Source organism: Platalea leucorodia (assembly GCF_965183815.1).
Source record: "Platalea leucorodia genome assembly, chromosome: 4".
NCBI classification, from domain to species: domain Eukaryota; kingdom Metazoa; phylum Chordata; class Aves; order Pelecaniformes; family Threskiornithidae; genus Platalea; species Platalea leucorodia.
In genome coordinates, this window is record NC_138826.1 from 72,637,523 (window position 1) to 72,654,825 (window position 17,303).

The 17,303-nt window shown below is 43.6% G+C and overlaps 1 protein-coding gene across 8 annotated transcripts in view; it reads right to left on the reverse strand.

The window, feature by feature from the left end:
- Positions 1-17,303, reverse strand: part of TCF20 (transcription factor 20) — a 131,645-nt gene that overhangs the window by 27,355 nt on the left and 86,987 nt on the right. For all 8 annotated transcript variants that reach the window (XM_082310470.1, XM_082310469.1, XM_082310471.1 and 5 more), the window contains one exon: positions 11,317-16,953. In XM_082310470.1, the coding sequence (XP_082166596.1) occupies positions 11,317-16,917 (5,601 nt within the window). In that variant the 5' untranslated portion in view covers positions 16,918-16,953. The remainder of the gene's footprint in view (positions 1-11,316; positions 16,954-17,303) is intronic.

The window sequence follows — 17,303 nt, forward strand, 5'->3', positions numbered from 1 at the left end:
CCTGGGCGGGCTTTGCCGCTCACCACGGTCTTTGTGTCTTGACTAGGGCTGGTATTTTAAGCTAAGTCCTACGCTGTTATGTCTACTCTTAGCAACAGTTCAGCAAGCCTGAAGACAATTTAAGTAGATCTACATGATTAAAGTCACACCCTGAGCACTGCTAGAATTTCTCAAAAGAAACTGCAGCTATTTTAGTCCTTTTAACTGAAGAGAAGTGCCTGCTTTAGGTTACTCTGGCTGGCAAATTAGGCCAGAAGAGGGCAGGGAGCATGCAGTCCCTAGTGCTTCCACATCATGGAGTAATAATAATAAAGAAAACCCCCTACCTTTTCATATGTCTAGACAACTAGATGGTTACACTTGACATCAGTAATAAATGCTGCAAAGCTATATACATTTGAGAACCACCTTAGATAAATTTTAAAATGTACCTTTTATTGACTTTACTAGTTTGTGTAATTAGTAACATTGTTCTAGAAAAACTTCCAATCTGAAGGCATGGTCTTGAGAAGCCCACTTACTTCCAGACCATTTTAAGACATCAGGTTGTACTTGCACAACCTGCTGCCCCCTCCTATCCCTAGCTGGGGAATTTTCCTGTATCAGTACTGACGCTAAGGGTCAATAAAGCTGGTCCAGCCAAAAAATTAGCTTGATAAAAATGGGGTGGGGGAGGAATTTGCTGGCCAGATCAGCTACCTGACCTGGTTCAGTCACAAAGCAGTAGTGCTAGCAGAAGGGGAGGCGTTGAGGAGAAGAATGGCTTCTAACAACCCTAACTTAGCCTAGACGAAATTACCACCATATTTCATCTTCACAGACTCCTTAGTGGAGCAGAAGTGGTTTACAAGGGACACTCTTCACTCTTTTGTACGTTTAACAGCAAAGGAGCCTTGACCTTTTGCTATATTCCTACCTCCCTCTCCCCTCATCTTATTCCACTTCCTCCAGTCCTTGCCCTGCACTCATCTTTCCCCTAATTTACCCCACTGTGGCACAAGGCAGTAGAGCACTGCTATCACAGTAAAAAAAGGGAATTTCATCAAGTTCAGGGGGGGATTCTGAGAAAAGAGGTTTAGTTGTGGCAAGGAGTGGGATAAGACTATGAAAACCAGCATTACTGTGAGAGCAACTCAGAACTTCAAAGGGCCCTTTGAGGAAGACAATTATTTTCGTTAACTCCCTACATGAGGGCTAATCCACATCCAGTCTCTGTGCCCTATGTCCAAGCTGTGCTGTTTCAGCCAGTTGCTCCATTTCCCACTCCTGACTCAAGGCTGCAGCAGGAGAGAGCTGTTGAGGGCAACTACCATCAGAATTTCCACCCCCATATTCCCCAAACACCTTTGGGCCCGGTGCTTTGTGCTCCAGTCACATACCTTCTCAACATGGCTCAAGCCACTTATGCTCACCCATAGCTTTAGCAATACAAGACTGCTGTTAAATGCTAATTGCTTACTAATGAAAACTAATCATCATGCAATTAAACTTTAATCACTAAGCAGCTGGCTGAGATCCAATCCGTAACAATGAAGGCTCATTAATAACTTTCTTCCAAAGTGCTCTATCCATGAAGACTATCCTATACTTCACACGGAGTCCAGCTAAGTGTATGAAATTGTTTGAAAAATCTTTCCGCTGCCAAGAAAGAAATAAACACTACCCAGAGCAGAACAGTGTACGACTAGCATAGTTTAGATTAGCTGAAAAGGATGGTTTTAAGATTCAGAGAACCCAAACTCTGTTCCCAGCTTCTTCCATAACCTCAGGCAAAGTGTGCAGCACAGACAGAACCTCTTTTCTCCAGTTCTTGTATCTGCAGAGTAGCATCCTTCAAGGCAGAAACTGAGTATTAATTTTGCTGTAGTTTCTAACATTATTACATGAATACTCATTATACTTCAGTTTTATTTTTACTAATCTTTCTAAATCTAGGGAAATTAATCTAACCTCTTCCAGAGCATATTTCTCTAATTAAAAAATATATTGGGGTTATATAACTAGGTTTGTAACGGGCAGATAGATGAAAATTTAATTTTGAAAAAAAAAGTTTAAAAACTGCTTTCTATATTGTATTTTAAAAAAATCTCACACCACCATCAGTAAGTGTCTCAGTTTTGCCTGCACCATTCCTACCCCAGTCTGGCTACTGCACAAAACACTAGGCTTACATAGTTCGTTGTGTTTTTTTTTTTTTTTTTTTTTTTTTTTTTTTTTTTTTTTTTTTTTAACGAACTTGGTTTTGTATTGCAGCATTTGAAGAGCTTTCCTTTATTATGAATGGTAGAACACTGGTATGGTTGAAGCATTATTTTTGCTTATTCAGTGATCAAAGGATTTGGGATAACATTTATTTTAAAAATAAAATGGAGAAACTGTAAATTTTTTTATTTAAAAAGTCTTAAAAAAGATAGAATCTAATTCTAATAATCCATACAATATTATATAACAGAAAGTCATGAATTCTTACCTCCAGAAATTAGCCTCTTATCAAATTGAACAAGCAAAGAAAGATTAAGAAGTAATAATCTTTTCAAAATCAGGGAAAATATTTTTAAGGTTTGCATTTTTGCCTATTTGTAATCAAATATAGGCCATTTTAAACACAGAAGCATGGAGCAGAATAAACTTCTAAAGTTCTTGAATGTCTTTCAACACTTATTTGTTAGCAGCACTCTTCTAGTGAAGTTAAGGGGATACAGCTCAAGTGACTACCATCTGGAATGAGTTTAAGTTAAAAAAGGTACTTCAGTTTAAGTTAACAAAACAAAACACAAACAGCACAACAACCATCCTCCCGAATTTTGGGGAATCTTAACAACATTTTTGTCAGCACAGCTTAAAAAGAGTCAAGCTAAAATGACACATAAGTGGATTGTATTCACTCGCTACTGAGAATTTAGCAAGAGTTTGGCACCTCTACAATAACAAGCAACTTAAATCTTGAAAAGGATTGTGTGAGCTTGTGGATAGCCAGACAAAAAGCTTTAAAGCTTTGTTTAGAAATCTCCTGCACAGAGAAGGCCCCATTCACATTTGGAAGAGCTTCTTAGAAATTAAAGTTACTGAAACGTATTTTTAAACAAAAATTGTACATAGATTTCAAGGATCCCTGACGCTTTATAGAAAAGGCCACAACTATGGAATGAGCAAGCTCCTTTTTACATACAAGTTTCCAGTGCTCCTGGCTACAACTAATGTAAGTGGTTAAACATCCTATTCTTTCCCAATGCTCTATTGTCAGTAAATCTGTTTTCCGCTTTCCTCACTCCACATGCTAGACAAACAGTAAAATATAAAACCACATGCAAGCACAGACATAATGCCCATACTTTGGGATAAACTAGTGGCAAAGGAGTCTGCACAGAAATTACTTCCCTGCCTACTCTTCATTTTCTCTCTGCCCTCATTCAAAAAGGTCGATACTGTAGAAATCTTTCCTGTCCTCCCAGTACCATCTTTACGTTTAAGGCCTCAACTAAACTGTACTTCCTGCCATCTACAATCCATGATCACCAATACGCTGTGCCAGTTTTACCTCATTTCTACTCACAATAAAGCCAAGGAAAGCCAGCTTCATTTCACAAATGTAATTCATGGCTTCCAGTCACTCAAGATACTGAAATATATGCATCAGAAATGTAGATGTGGATTCTGTCTGCTCACCTCTTTGGCCTTTGAGGCTTGTGATACCAATATACAGAGTTACTGTGAGCTACAAAGTGCTGTAGGACTAGTCATTCACACTTCTAGATCCCTACCAGAGGACGGTGATGAACTGAGATACAACAGGGGCTCCTACCCAGTTCTCATCTCTATGGCGGCACACTCTTACAGACCAAGAGTCACGACAGCACAGAGAGTTTCAGTAGCGTAGCAGATGGCAGTGGCTTTCCAAGAAAACCGAATCTGAAGTTCATTATTCAGCCTGTCTTTCAGAATTTCTTCTCCACCCAAAATTTCATGCTTCCTTATTTTTGTAACACTGCAGAAGAGTATTAAAGATGCTGCCATTTCCTGAGGAATGAAAACGAATGTTAAACTAATTGTGCTAAGGACTGTCTTCAAGAAAGTGAGCACATTTTCAGCTCAGGCAACAAGGTGTTTGGACACAGCCTGTCAATGAAAACTAAGAACTCAACCACTTTAAGGGTAACTGTAGAAGGTGCCTCAAGATTCTGTGGCGCTCCTCACTTGAGGGGTTAAAGCATACTAAAAGCTGTTGCCAGAGATAAAAATAAGCAGACAATGTTCTCAATACACCCTTTTTTCAACCACTGCTAACAGGCAGTTTTTAAATTTGTTACTGGTTTCTCTTTCCCCATGGTGAAAAATTAACAAGCTCCAGCATCACTTCTTTCTACTCTGGAAATTTCTCCCTACTATCACAGGTCTGGGTGTAAGAAACACAGGTTTTCCTTCCTGTGTTTGTCAGGCATGTAGTCTTTGAAGCAGCAGATTATTATTTCAGCTGAACCCTGACCTGATGCAGAACTTCACTTGAGGGGCGCTTTTTTTTTGGGGGGGGGGGGGGGGAGTCAGGTTCTGCACATTTTTCTTCTCTAAAAAGAAGGATAATGAATAAAAGGTCAGCATTCATCTCCCAACAGTTAGAAACAGTAGCACCATGGGCCTAAAAGACTTTTCAAGTGGTGCTGTCACCTGGGCACAATTTTGTGTTATAGCTAACTTGATCTTGGTTGTAATTACCAGTGGAAAGGGCCCTCCCTGTCAGACACAGGAAACATGGTTCAGAGAGTAAGCGGATTCAGATGGCTGATCTGGCACAGAGATCCTCCACCACTCCAAGCTAGTCTTCTGATGGATTAGCTAGCTAAAAATCAACCCACTGTGCAAGTGCACAGTTAGTAGATCTAGCACAAGGGAAACAGTGGGAACAAGCAGCTTGCAAAGAGGATAAAGTAGGATCACCCCTCTTGACAGCAACTAGCTCCTAGCCTGGCTTAGGGATAACAAAGCACATCTGCGCCAAACAAGACATTCAGAATAAACTGACACCATCAGACTCGTGGCACTACACTACTCAGGTTTCTGGGGCTAGATACTGTTTTGCTTTGTTTTGCCAGGGGTAGCTAACCTTCCACAGTTTTCTCAGTTCATGCTGATTCCCCAGCTTAGGCATTTGATTAGCCACACAGTTAGGAACCTTTTAAAAGCAATTACTTACAGCGTGTAGGAGCATTTTTGTTAGGCTTTGATTTCCCAAATCTGAGAATATAAATAGCTTAATTCCTAGTGATCCCTCTAGGCACCTTTCTTTACCCAATTTACAGCTAGGGTCCATAATGGTAGAGGTAAACAAAAGAAAATGGTTCTAATGAAAGCAACAGAGTAAACAAAATATTATAGATAGGCAATCCTTATTTCCTCTATGGTACAGATTTCCACAGATAAGATACTCTGGGAGATCAACCAGCAGGAGTCTGAAGTGGTCAAGGACAACTTCTGGGTGCGAAACCAGAAGTTGTTCTCCGTGAAATCTGGATAGCATATGCAAACCTACCTCCAGCCCTACAAATTAACAAAGGCACACTCACCGTGAGCCAGAAGGCTGCCACTGCCCAACAGTAATGAAAAATTCAAATATTTAAGTATCAACTTGCAGAGAGACATGCATTTAGGTTGTGAACTTCTGTGAGCCCATATGCGTTTTTTAGGAACTTTCTCCAAAGTCAGTCTGACCTTCTGAGCAAGCTTGTTAACAGTCCTAAAGCAGGTAGATTTCTCCTCTTCAGGTAAGCAGCAGGCTTTGAAAGATAATCCATGTAGAGTCGGACTGACAAAATTCCAGATTGGTGAGAGAAAGCCCAGAATCTCCTTCCATTATACTGTAGATGATGGGCAGATTTTACCCTTCACTGCTTGTTACTCTGAAGTTCTCCTGACTGAAACCCAAGATGATCCTTTCAATAAGAAGCAACAAAGAAAACAGGTTCCAAGGACTTCTTTTCCATGTACAAGGATTAAAAGATTTCTCAAGCTGGGAATGAAGCAGAGATTGATGAGAAAAGCATTAAATTCTTTAGACCTTTTAAAAGGGATCTTTAAAAAGGGGATAAACAAGTTTTCCTTTCACAGAGCACTGTCAGCAGAAACAAGAGGCAGGTTTACCTTCAGCAAGGTCAATTCTGATGGGGGGGGCGGAACGACGGGACGACAGACACCAAACAAAACCAAAAAAAGCCCCAGAAGTAATACCTGTACTAGGCCAGAGCCTCTGCCTTGGAAAAAAAGCATTTTACAAAAAAAAATTAAAAATTTCCCAAGAAACAGCATACCACCTCCTAGTGAACAGCTTTTTAGAAAACAATAGTGGAACTATCCTCTCAGATTCTGCAACTCAACCTAACACAAAGAATGTTCTCTGCATTGTTCTTCCCTTCACTTACAGCTTCTTAAATACTGAGAATAAAGACCATCAATTCTTTTGAACATTAAATCTGCTGACAACTACCAAAGTGACTTCATAATTTTGCCAGTTTCAAAGATAACCAAGATTTCATCTTGCATGAAAACGAGTTTCTCATGAATAGGAAAACAATGAGAAAACAAACAAGGTAGGAAACTGTTTCCTTAAAGGTATTTATAGCAAACTGCATGCAACTGTTAGTTTTCCAAATCTATAAATGCAAAGAAATGGTTGACATGACTGTAAGAAGAGAGAAAAAAAATTTCCAGAGGAAGAATACGGATATATTTTCAAACGTGCTGCAGGAATACCTGCTGTAAGATTCCTAGTATCATAAGGCAAAGGTCTTGTGCCAAATGACTTATAATCTGCTTTACCTAGTCCAAAACGTGGCCACCTTCGACATTTGAAAGAAAGCATTCTATCAGCAACAGGATCATCCAGCGCCAGGGAGATGGCATTTTTTCAGTTCAAGATTTCATTAGCCTTGGAACAAAAAATGTCCAAAAAAACCTGCAGGAAGGCTAGTTAGCACCCTCAGTATGGTTTAACAAGCAGTTTAAGAGAGGAAGACCCACTACTTGGCAGGTAGGTCCATCTGCTGGGGTATCTACTTGGAACTTCAAAATTAGGAGAAGGATTAAGCCATTCTGCATCTGAAGCAGCCCAATTCATCTGCATCAGCTATTCACATTCTCAGAACCAAGAAGCCCTCTGGAGTGGCCAGAGCAAGAGGAACACCTTTTTGCCACTTAGAAGAAAATACATTCACACCATTTTCAGTCTAGGGTGAAATCAGACTTTAAGGAAAGCTCAAAGCTCGTAAGAGTCACTTCACAGTTTGATAAACCTTTTTAAGATAATACCTTCTCATCTCAAATTCTTCTAGAGCATCTGGTACAAGTTGATCTTTCAGCAACCTCACATATGTCCTAAGCCTTCCCTGAGATTGGCTATGGGGCTGTTCTCAAAAAAACTGCAATAAGACACAGACATTTATTCATATAAGGAACAGAAAACTTCACATAGCAAGAAAAATGCTTTAAATTCCTTCCTGATTCTGGAAGGCAAACAAGAAATGGGGGTGTGTGTGGGGTGTGTGGGAGGCTGGATCTATAATAAGCTTCCATGTGAGAAAAAACAGGTGAGTGTGTGTGAGAAGAAGAAATGCAGGGCAGGTTACTTATGCCACTACCTCTGCATCATGGTTCGATGGTTTATGGTGTTTGACTAGAAGTTTCTTATTTCTATACTAGGATGCTGCATAAGCAACAATAGAGACAGATCTCTAAAGAAAATATTTCAACTCGCTTAATGGTATGGATTCAGTTTAAATTTGGTGCATATTTACCCTTTGTGGGTATTGCAAACAGTTTACCTATATTTTGAATTATGGCAGTATTTCATTTGCACCAAATGTGTTACAGACATGAATTATTCACTTCCAGGCTCATGACCTTTCATCTGCCATAAACTAATGTCTTTCCTTACCCTAGACCATATTTAAGACCTAGATTCCTGTATGCTTGTGCATACATCTGTCTACTCTCTCCTGCTAGCAAGCAGCTACATGGTTTGCACATCTGCTTTTCCAGGACACTAAACACAGATGAACTGCACGTCAGAGGAAACAAAAAGAAAATGCACTTGCAAAGCAAGGAAGAGGTAAAGACCGAGCATACGCAACAGGCATAGGAAATCAGCTGTCTGAGCCAGAAGGCTATCCTCAGGCAGCGGGGCAAGAGAGTCTAGTTCAACAGAGCCTTTCCACTGCCTGGGGATGGCTTCTGGCAGGTACACCTCTGAATACCCTGACTGTCATCTTTGTGCTGCATGTAACCCTCTCGTAACTGAAGGGGGGAGGATATACTGCTTCCAGAGAAAAATACAGCACTACAATTTGCTACAATAGGATAAAAAGGTTAAGGAAAAAATAATACTAGGAGAAAACCTATGCCATTATTTGTGACAGAGATGAAAGAGAAAGATAGATTACTCTTATGGATGTAATGCAGAACAGCTCAGCATTCAGCTAGGACACCTGTTACTGCGTTTCTGTAAGGCTTAACAAAACAAAGCACACACAAGAAAATGGTCCCTGCCTTTGAAAGTTGAGTGTCTTATAACTAGATTAAAAATGGACCCAGACAAAACAGTGGAGAGCACTGAAAGGCTACATATTACTTCTCATACACAGAAAGTAAGGAGTATTTCTTACAGCCTTAAATAGAAATGATCAGGAAGAAATAATTTTAAAATCAAATGAGATTGTGAATCTGAGTGACAAGAAAATCAGAACAAGATGGCAGACGATGGATTAAGGATGAAATAGATTAAAAGCCATGTTTTGAATTGAGAGTCTGAGAACTCACCATGAATTCAAGAACAATTTTTAAGTTTGTGGCAGAAGTACATGAACCGGGAGCAAAAAAAAAAGCTCTACAAGACTCTGGAAAAATGTGACCAGGTTACCAAAAGCTACCCAAAGGCATGGCATTCCAGATAAAAGGGAAGGAAAGCACAAGCAGAACTTCAGTGAACCCCACACAAAAGCTGGGAGTAATAAACGACAGCCTCTGCAAAAAACAGTGGAAAGAAAAGAGGTAATCAAAAGAGGACACAGACAGGAAACAATGGTGGAACAACACCTCAAGAGCAGCACAGCTGATAGTGACAAATGTAGCTGACAGGGAAAGGAAAATGAAGTACTGGATCTGAACTTTAGCTAGGAAGAGCCCACCGTAAACACTCATTACAATTGTAGTAGAGCACAATCAAAGCCGCAGTGGAGGACAAGAGCCCCAGACAACGCACTCAAAGAATTTTGAGATGAAAAAAGGGAAAGGAAATTAAGAGGTAGTTGCAAAGGCAAGAGAGGCCACGGGCATTTTGTACACTTTTTTTTAAAAAAAAAAAAAAAAAAAAGGAAACACCCGTGTCTACAGGTACTATGAGCAAGTGATTAAAGAAAAGAGGCAGAGAGAAAGGACACAAGGTTCAAGGGAGATAAGGAGATGTTCTTGTATGGTGCCTTAAGGGCAGATGAAAGGGTTAAGAAGAGGAGGGAAAAAAATTCTATTTGTGACAAGATGATCATAACAGTTGGAAGAAAGTGATAAAGGGTAGGCCAAAGTGTACTCAGTCAGAGAGTTATCAAGCTCCCATGCAGAGAAAGAACTAGATGTCAAACAACATGCAAAATCCATACAACAATATTGTGGATAATGGGCTACTCTTTCAAGTTTGATTAGAGCCTATTAGGGTAGCATGTTTCCACCAGGCATACCCCCCGCCTTTGCAGGTACAGGAACACAAAAAGGATAGCTGGAGGACAACTCAAGCGGTTCGAGAACTTGCAGAGAAGGCATTTGCTATTGGGAGAACAACAATCATAAATGAAAGACACACCCTGAAAACAGGAAAATCAGGCTGGAGTTATGCAAATTCAAAATACTGGTGAACTACAAGACATATGAAGGCATGGCCACATTGCAAGTAGAATCCAAATGGTGGTGGAGATCCCGAAAGAACCTTGCAATTATCAGAGATAAGAAATTCAGCAGTTGCATCAGAACAAGCATGCTGGCACGGTTCGATGAAAACCAAATGAAATTAACTGACTTTGTTTAATGAGAGGCTAGAAACAAGAATGCAGGCCAAATCAAGTTAGGGCAAAGAAGCATGTAATTACTGTCAAAGAACAGCGAGTGAAAATGCTGAACAAGCCAGGAATCAAAGCTGGAGAGAAAAGCTCATGGGGAGGAAATGAGCACGCTGTATGTAACAATACAGAGTGAAGAGAAGATAAAAACTGGATCCCAGCACTGTTAAGAACAGGAAGAATCTGAAGGCAACAGGAAAAAGTAGTCTAGTGCCTCTTCCATGGACTGGCCCAGGACAGAAAGCATAATGCAAAAGGTAACCATAAATAAAGGGATGCAGCACACCGATGATGGCAAAGAAAGCCACATAACTGTGGTTTTAAAGTGTCAGCTTATGTCTCAGAAAATCAAGAGCGAGTGTCTCCATCCACAACCAGGTGGTTATGAATAAAGTTCTCCCTTTGTCCCTGCTTTAGTTTAACGTATTTCTCACTCATTGTATACTCGCACTTTGGAGAAAGCCAATTATCAGTATGGTTTGTGGCATAATTCGTATTGAATTCATCAATACTAAACCCATCCATGTTTCATTTAAAGCTTACAGGTCTGTGCGATTCTGCTCTATCCACCTTATTTTGTAAGGACTGCAAGTCCTCCTACAGTTGTGCAGCATGTATTACAGTCACAGAATAGCTTAGGTTGGAAGGGACCCCTGCTGAAAGCAGAGCCAACTTTGAAGCTAGATCCAACTTCAGAGCTAAAGCGGGTTGCTTAGGGCCTTGCCCAGTCACATGTGTGCATCTCCAAGAACAGATTCCACAGCTTCTCTGTCATTCCCCATCCCTCAATCCAATGTCTGACCACCTTCACTGTGAAATTTTTTGCCTAAATATTGAATTGGAATTTTCTTTGTTGCAATTTGTGTCTGCTGCCACTTGTCCTTTCACTGTATGACTCCAAGAAGAGCCCTAAAGAATATTAAATATCTAGCAGGATAGAATAAGGAGGAGAAAAACAGATCATTGTAGTCGTGAGAAAGCCTTTGGACATCCACAACTTTTAGTAGGTAATGAGCATCCAGCTTCTTGATGCCTGAAAAATCTGTCTGATCAAATGTGGCAGAGATCTAAACGAGGCCATCAAAAGGACATCACTAGAGATTTACTTAAAATGAAAGATGATAGCTTAAGACATGAGAGAAGAACAAGGGAAAATGGTATTCCAAATGGTATACATATTGCAAATGAAAACAAATCATTTTGCGTAGCAAGGTTAGGTACTCACCATCTCTCTTGCAATCTCCACAGCTTCCTGCAGCCCATAGAGCCTGCCACAGACCAGGTAGATCCCATTGGCCCAGAGAATACAACCCTCATGGACCCAAAATTCATTGCTGTCAAGAGGTAGTTCAGGAATTTGTAACTCCAGCTCAGTGCCACCTTCTGAAGTGGGCATAGAGGGTTTTGAGTCCAAAGGAGTCTTTTCACCACCACTGCCACCATCAGTGGTTACTTTTTTACAAGAAGCTCCCCTTGAAAGTGACCGAGAGGCTCCGCTACAGTCCTCAGAGCGGTGCCGCCTCTTAAAGCGGGGATGAGCAGCTAGGCTTCTTTGTTCCTTCTGTTGTTGCTGTTCCTCCTCCTCTTCCGTATCTGTCTTGGAACCATTAGAAGCGCTTTTGTGCCGTACCTTGACCTTGCTCTGCATTTCTGTAGCCCTCTTTGGAGGTGGGTTCTTGGGCAAGGTGGCTGCGTAATCCTGGGGGTAGAAAGGACCAAAGAGGTCACCCATGTTACGATAGCTGGCCCATTTGCCACACAGGCAGCAAACCAGATGCCCTAAGACAGAAGACTCTGTTACTACAGGGCCCTGCAGCATGAAAGTTGAGGTGGGCAGCACTTTGCTCTCCACATTGCTAGGAGGGGGGGTTGAAGACCTCTGTCCTTTCCGACCCCTCACCAATTTGTTCTGCTCCTCTTCCTCCGCATTAATGATTGTGCACACAGCGCCTAATTCACACTTGTTTACCACATGAATATAAGGGAAAAAGGACTTATTCTTGGAGTCAGTTTTATCTACAGACTGGGTAGCATATTTAAGTTTGATCTCTGGTTCTTGAGGCTCCACAATCGGAGCAGCCCGTCTAGGCTTCCGCTTCCGTGGCTGTGCTGCAGGTTTTCGCCTCTCCCTCCTTTGCCTCTTCGGTTTTGGCTCACCACCACCTACCCCTTCTGAAGACTGTGAAGGTACTGGTGGGGGCGGCGGGGGTGGTGGCAGTTGCTGCTGTTGCTGCTGCTGCTGCTGCTTCTTCTGCTTGTTCACGCTCCCAATTGGCCTCCCCTTTTTCTTTCCAGAGGGAAAATATCCCTTTGGAGGGAAACCATCTGGCTTGGGTGAAATGTTTGTCACATCTCCATCTTTTTCCTCAGACTTCAGATTTGGTTCAGAAGTAAACACACTGGAAGGGGAAATTGTTTTAGAGTCGGAAAAGGTCAGAGTTCCAGCTCCGCTTACAGATCCATCAGACCTTCCTTGACTACCTGACTTCTGAGAAGGTGGTGGTGCTGCAATAGATCCTGCTCCTTCTTTACCAAGACTGGCAGTTTCAGGGACCTCTTTCTTGGTTTTATCATCCTCACTGCTTTGCCACTCTTCTGAAGATCTTGGAAGAGTGATTTCAACAGTTGTATCCTGGCTTGCTGGCCCCACTTGATCCGACATCTCTCCTTTTCTCTTCTCAGCCTCTGGTCCATGTCCAGCCACATTTCCTCCTTCAGGTCCACTCTTAAGGGACAGGATGTCATCAAGAGTGACAGTATCCGCACCAGTTTCAGCACTGTTGGTAGAAACACTTCTCCTAATATTGGGAGATGTAATTTTTTGAACAATAGCTTCCAGTTTTAATCCTCGCCCCTTTCTTGGGGGCAATATTTTGGTCTTAGCCGGGCTTGTGAGGGAAACAGCAGGGCAATTCCTATTATCAGGACTTGGCAGGTCCTTGAAGGAATCTCCCTTTGCAACTGACTTGCCAACATCTTGGCTTTGAGATGAATGGGCATAGGAGTTGTACGTTTTATCAGCTCCTTCTTTTGCTGAAGTCATCAGTCGCCCTTTATCTTCACTGCCACTGTTCTTCATATCCTGTGGCTGTCTTTTGGTAGGGATAGGAGAGATGAAAGAACGGACTCTCCTCCTCATAATTAATGGATTTTGAGGAGACTGGTCTTCCTGGCCAGGGAGCCTGAGCATGGCATTACTAGGCTTGGGTAAATCTGTAGATTCCTCTCGTCGATGCCCATCACTTTCTTGAGGGCAAAATCTTTTTTGGTTGGCTGCTCCGAGAGGGCCACTGCTTTTGGCAGGAGAAGTTTGCCGAGAGAGGTCCCAACCAGATTCGTGATGCTGCAACTTCTGGTTGCCATGTTTTAGTTCGGTGCATTTGCTCTGAGTACTGTCACTCCCCATAACGCAGCGCCCAGCTTCCTGGCTTCCAGTATCATGGTAAGAGCTACCTTGAAGGTACATCATTCCATCCTTGTCATTTTTTAAGGGACTCCTTACTCTTTCCAGAAACTGCTGTTGTCTTGGGCTCTTCCTTGCTCCTTCCTGCCTGTGCTGAGCTGCAGCAATCACACCCTGAGCAGTGCTGCTTGCCCAATCTTTGTATTCTTCTTGCTGTTGCTGGTATATCTGTCTCTTGTAATGATACTGGGAATTTAAACTCTGGTTAGGGTCACCGAAAGCATGAGGCCTAGCATTTGTGTGATATGCTGAAGCCAAAGATGGACCTTCTGAATTTTGAGGGTAAGCAGAATGCAAGGAACCCCTGTTAACTCTTTCCGATAGTGTCATGTGTGGGTTCATGTGATGCAGATCTGCCCCTGGGCCTCTGCTTCTGCCCGGTGACATTTTCAGCTTATCAGCAAGATCCTGAAACTGAGAAGGTGATTTACCCCTGCTGCTTCCAGTTCTGCCAGGTGCTCGTCTCATCTGTGTCGATCTGCTGTCCTGCTGGGAAATGTAGTCTGGAGCAGCATCGGAGACTGCAGCTCCAGGGCTGGCATTGCCTCGGAAAGACTCATGCTTGATGCCAGCGGGATGACAATGGTCTCCTGTTTTTTTATTATTGAGACTAGCCGAGCTCTTCGACTGTTCAAAATCTTCTTCTTTTATTTGCCCACTGTGAGCTTTCATCTTTGTTTCCATGGATACTAAACCACCAGGGAGTATTACTGACTGGCTCAAGCCAGGGGCAAGACGTTCACTCCTTCCACTTCTGGCCTCAGGACCCATGTGCCCCATTGGGTGAGGGCCAGGATCTCTGACAAGTTGCCTTAATGGAGATATGTCACAGATCACTGATCTCCTCTCCGAGAGTGCTCCCCCTTCATGAGCAGAAGACTGAGACTCCACATCAAACTTTCTAGCAATAGGGTAATCAGCTAGATTTATCTGCTTCATGTCAGAAGCTGCGCTGCTAGACTTCCTATCCCAGGGACCCCAGTGAGGGCCCTCCAGGAGAGACCCCATGCTTTTATTTAAGAGGCCTCTATTGGTCAACTCATTGGCTTGACTAATTAAGATATTGGGCCTCATGGCTCCCTCCAAACTCCCAGCCATCCCAGAATGCTCCTGTGCGTTCCTAGAATACCTTCTGTCTGGATGATGGTGGTACCCCTGTAAGACCTCCTGTAGGAGGCTAGGAAACTTCTCATTCCTGCCTTTGCGCTCACTGTGCCCTGGAAAATCCCCTTTTTCTTGACCAGAAGGATACTGTGGAAAGCCACCAATATTTCTCTGTATACCAGCTGCTATATTATCCTTGTAACTGTATCTTAAACTGCCAGGGGATTTGGAAGGTTCTGTTCTTGCAGGAAAATTTGGCCCAACAACTGCATGACCAGGCTGGCTGTTCCCCTCTCCATTATGGTTAGTGTTATCTCCGCTTTTGCTCCCTTTACTTCCTCCTTGAGTTTCTGGCTGTGTGCCTGCATGCCCAGCTTCTTTCCCTCCACTAGCGCTAGCTGGTGCCTGAGCGGCTGTGGAAGCATCATCTTGTGCAGGTTTATCTTGTCCACCTGACTTTTCCACTCTTCCTGTCATGGCTTCCCGGGAGACAATGACCCCAACTGCCTTTTCATTCACTTTTGGGGCATTTTCCACAGCCACCACAGCTTCCTTCCCATCAGGGGAGGCCACATCTTCCCTAGCTGCAGGGCTGCTGCTGAGTTTTGATGGCTCATTCTGAGAGCCTTGTGCTGGTGAGGAGTTGGATCTCTCTAAGTTACCCCCTTTGTAAGTGGTGTCTGAGCTGGTGCTCTGGCCACTCAGCTGTCTCACCCTTTCCCCATGATCCTCTGAACTACTGGAACAGCCACCATCAAGGGACTCTGCCAGGGGAGACTTGAGTTGCTCCTCTGCCTGGGAGGAGCCTTCTGAGTTGGTGCAGCTGTCAGCCTTCTTTGAAGATGACGACCTTTTGGAACTTTTTTTCTGAGGTGCCAAGGCATCCGAGAGCAACATGTGCTGGACTGTGTTGGGCAGATTGGCCACTTGAGAACTTAGAGCACTCAGGCTGCTCAGCCCTGGATCTGTGAGCCTTTTCTCCTGCAGTCCTTCCAGCCCAAAACCCTTGAATCCACCTGCATGAGCATTGGGGCTTGGCATCATAGATGGCGTAGGACTAAGCTGAGGCATCATCTGCAGGATTCGGTTTCTAGAACCCATGGACATGTTGCCTTGCCCACACTGGAGATTTTCTCCACCTGGCATGAGTGGAGAAGGGGTAGAGCTGCAACTTGGAGACTGAACCACAGATGCAGCAGGAGATGGATTAGAGATTGGACTGAAGTTTTGGTGGAACTGCATCGGTGACCTTACAGGAACTTCAGTCTGGCTGTACTGTCCCACTTGACTTTGAAGAGAGAGCTTGGTGGCAGCATTTGAATACTGCATTACGTGCTGAGGTGGGTGCTGTTGCTGCTGCCCCTGCTGCCCACTTTGGGGCAGCTTAGACTGCTCAAAGCTTTTCATCGGTTGAGTCTGAAAGCTGTAGTTTGACTGGGTCCCATATGCCTGTGCATTGGAACCCACAGCGTGGCCTTCATACTGCGACCCAGAATTCACGCTGTAGCTTCCATCATAATTCTGTCCTGACTGGCCGAAACGCTGCGGGGAGGGGAAAGAGGAGGAGGATGATGACGAAGGCGGCTGATAGTGTTGGCTGAACTGACCCACTCGTAACTGGTACCCAGAAGCAGAGGAAGGCAGGGTGGATGGACGCTGCATTGGCTGCAAGTGTGAGGTGCTAGAAGCAGACTGGCTGGAAGCCTGGGGTAAAGGCTGATGAGATTGATAGATCTGCTGTCTCAGCTGCTGCACCTGCTGCTGCTGGCTAGAAGCCTGCTGCTGATACTGGGCACTCCCTGGAGAAAAAGGACCAGTATAATCCTGTTGATAGTGAGATACACCCCCAAGGCTCGAGTGCTGTGTTTGAAACTGGCCCACATGTCCCTCACTTCCATACTGACTCCCAAAGCTACTCCCCTGAGGGGGCCCATAGCTCTGTACTGGTCCAGAAGGCCTGCGCTGAGGTGGCTGCTGCCCTCCTGACGCCACTGGATCTTTGTTGGCAGCCATATAGTAAAACTCTCCTGCTTCTTTTCTGAAACCTTGGTAGCTCTGATGGCCAGAGCTCTCACCAGGCATTGCTGTAGGGGCTCCTGTTGCTCCACGACGTCCACTGCCAGCGCCTCCTCCGAAGCTCTGGAACATCTGGGCCTGCTGGCGTGGGCTGAACTCTTCCAGTCGGGATGAACCGTGCACTTCCTGCGGGTAGCTCTGCTGGTTTCCGTGGTAACTACTTTGCTCCCGAAAGGACTGCATGCTGTTCAGCAGCAGAGCGGCAGCTCGAAAGCCCTCCTAAAGGGGGAGAAAAAGAAAGAGGGAAAAAAAAGGTATAGCATCCACATGTCCCAGTCACACCAACACCACTGCTCAAATTCACTGTTTTAATAGCAATTAAAATTTAGTATTTGTCTCCTGCTTTCTGGTGCATCGAAGTGTATCCCCTCTCCTTGCAACTTTCCAACCTTCTAGGTAGTGCAAGTAAGACGAAACACTCACTTCCAAGAAAATACAAGTCAGAAGCCTACTACCAGTTGGAGCGCATTTTCGGCATTAATATTTCCCTGCAGTCATTTACTAACTGGGTCTGTTTACGTGCCCCTAAAGAAACAAACTTCCAACAATATTTTGCAAAGCAACAGAGA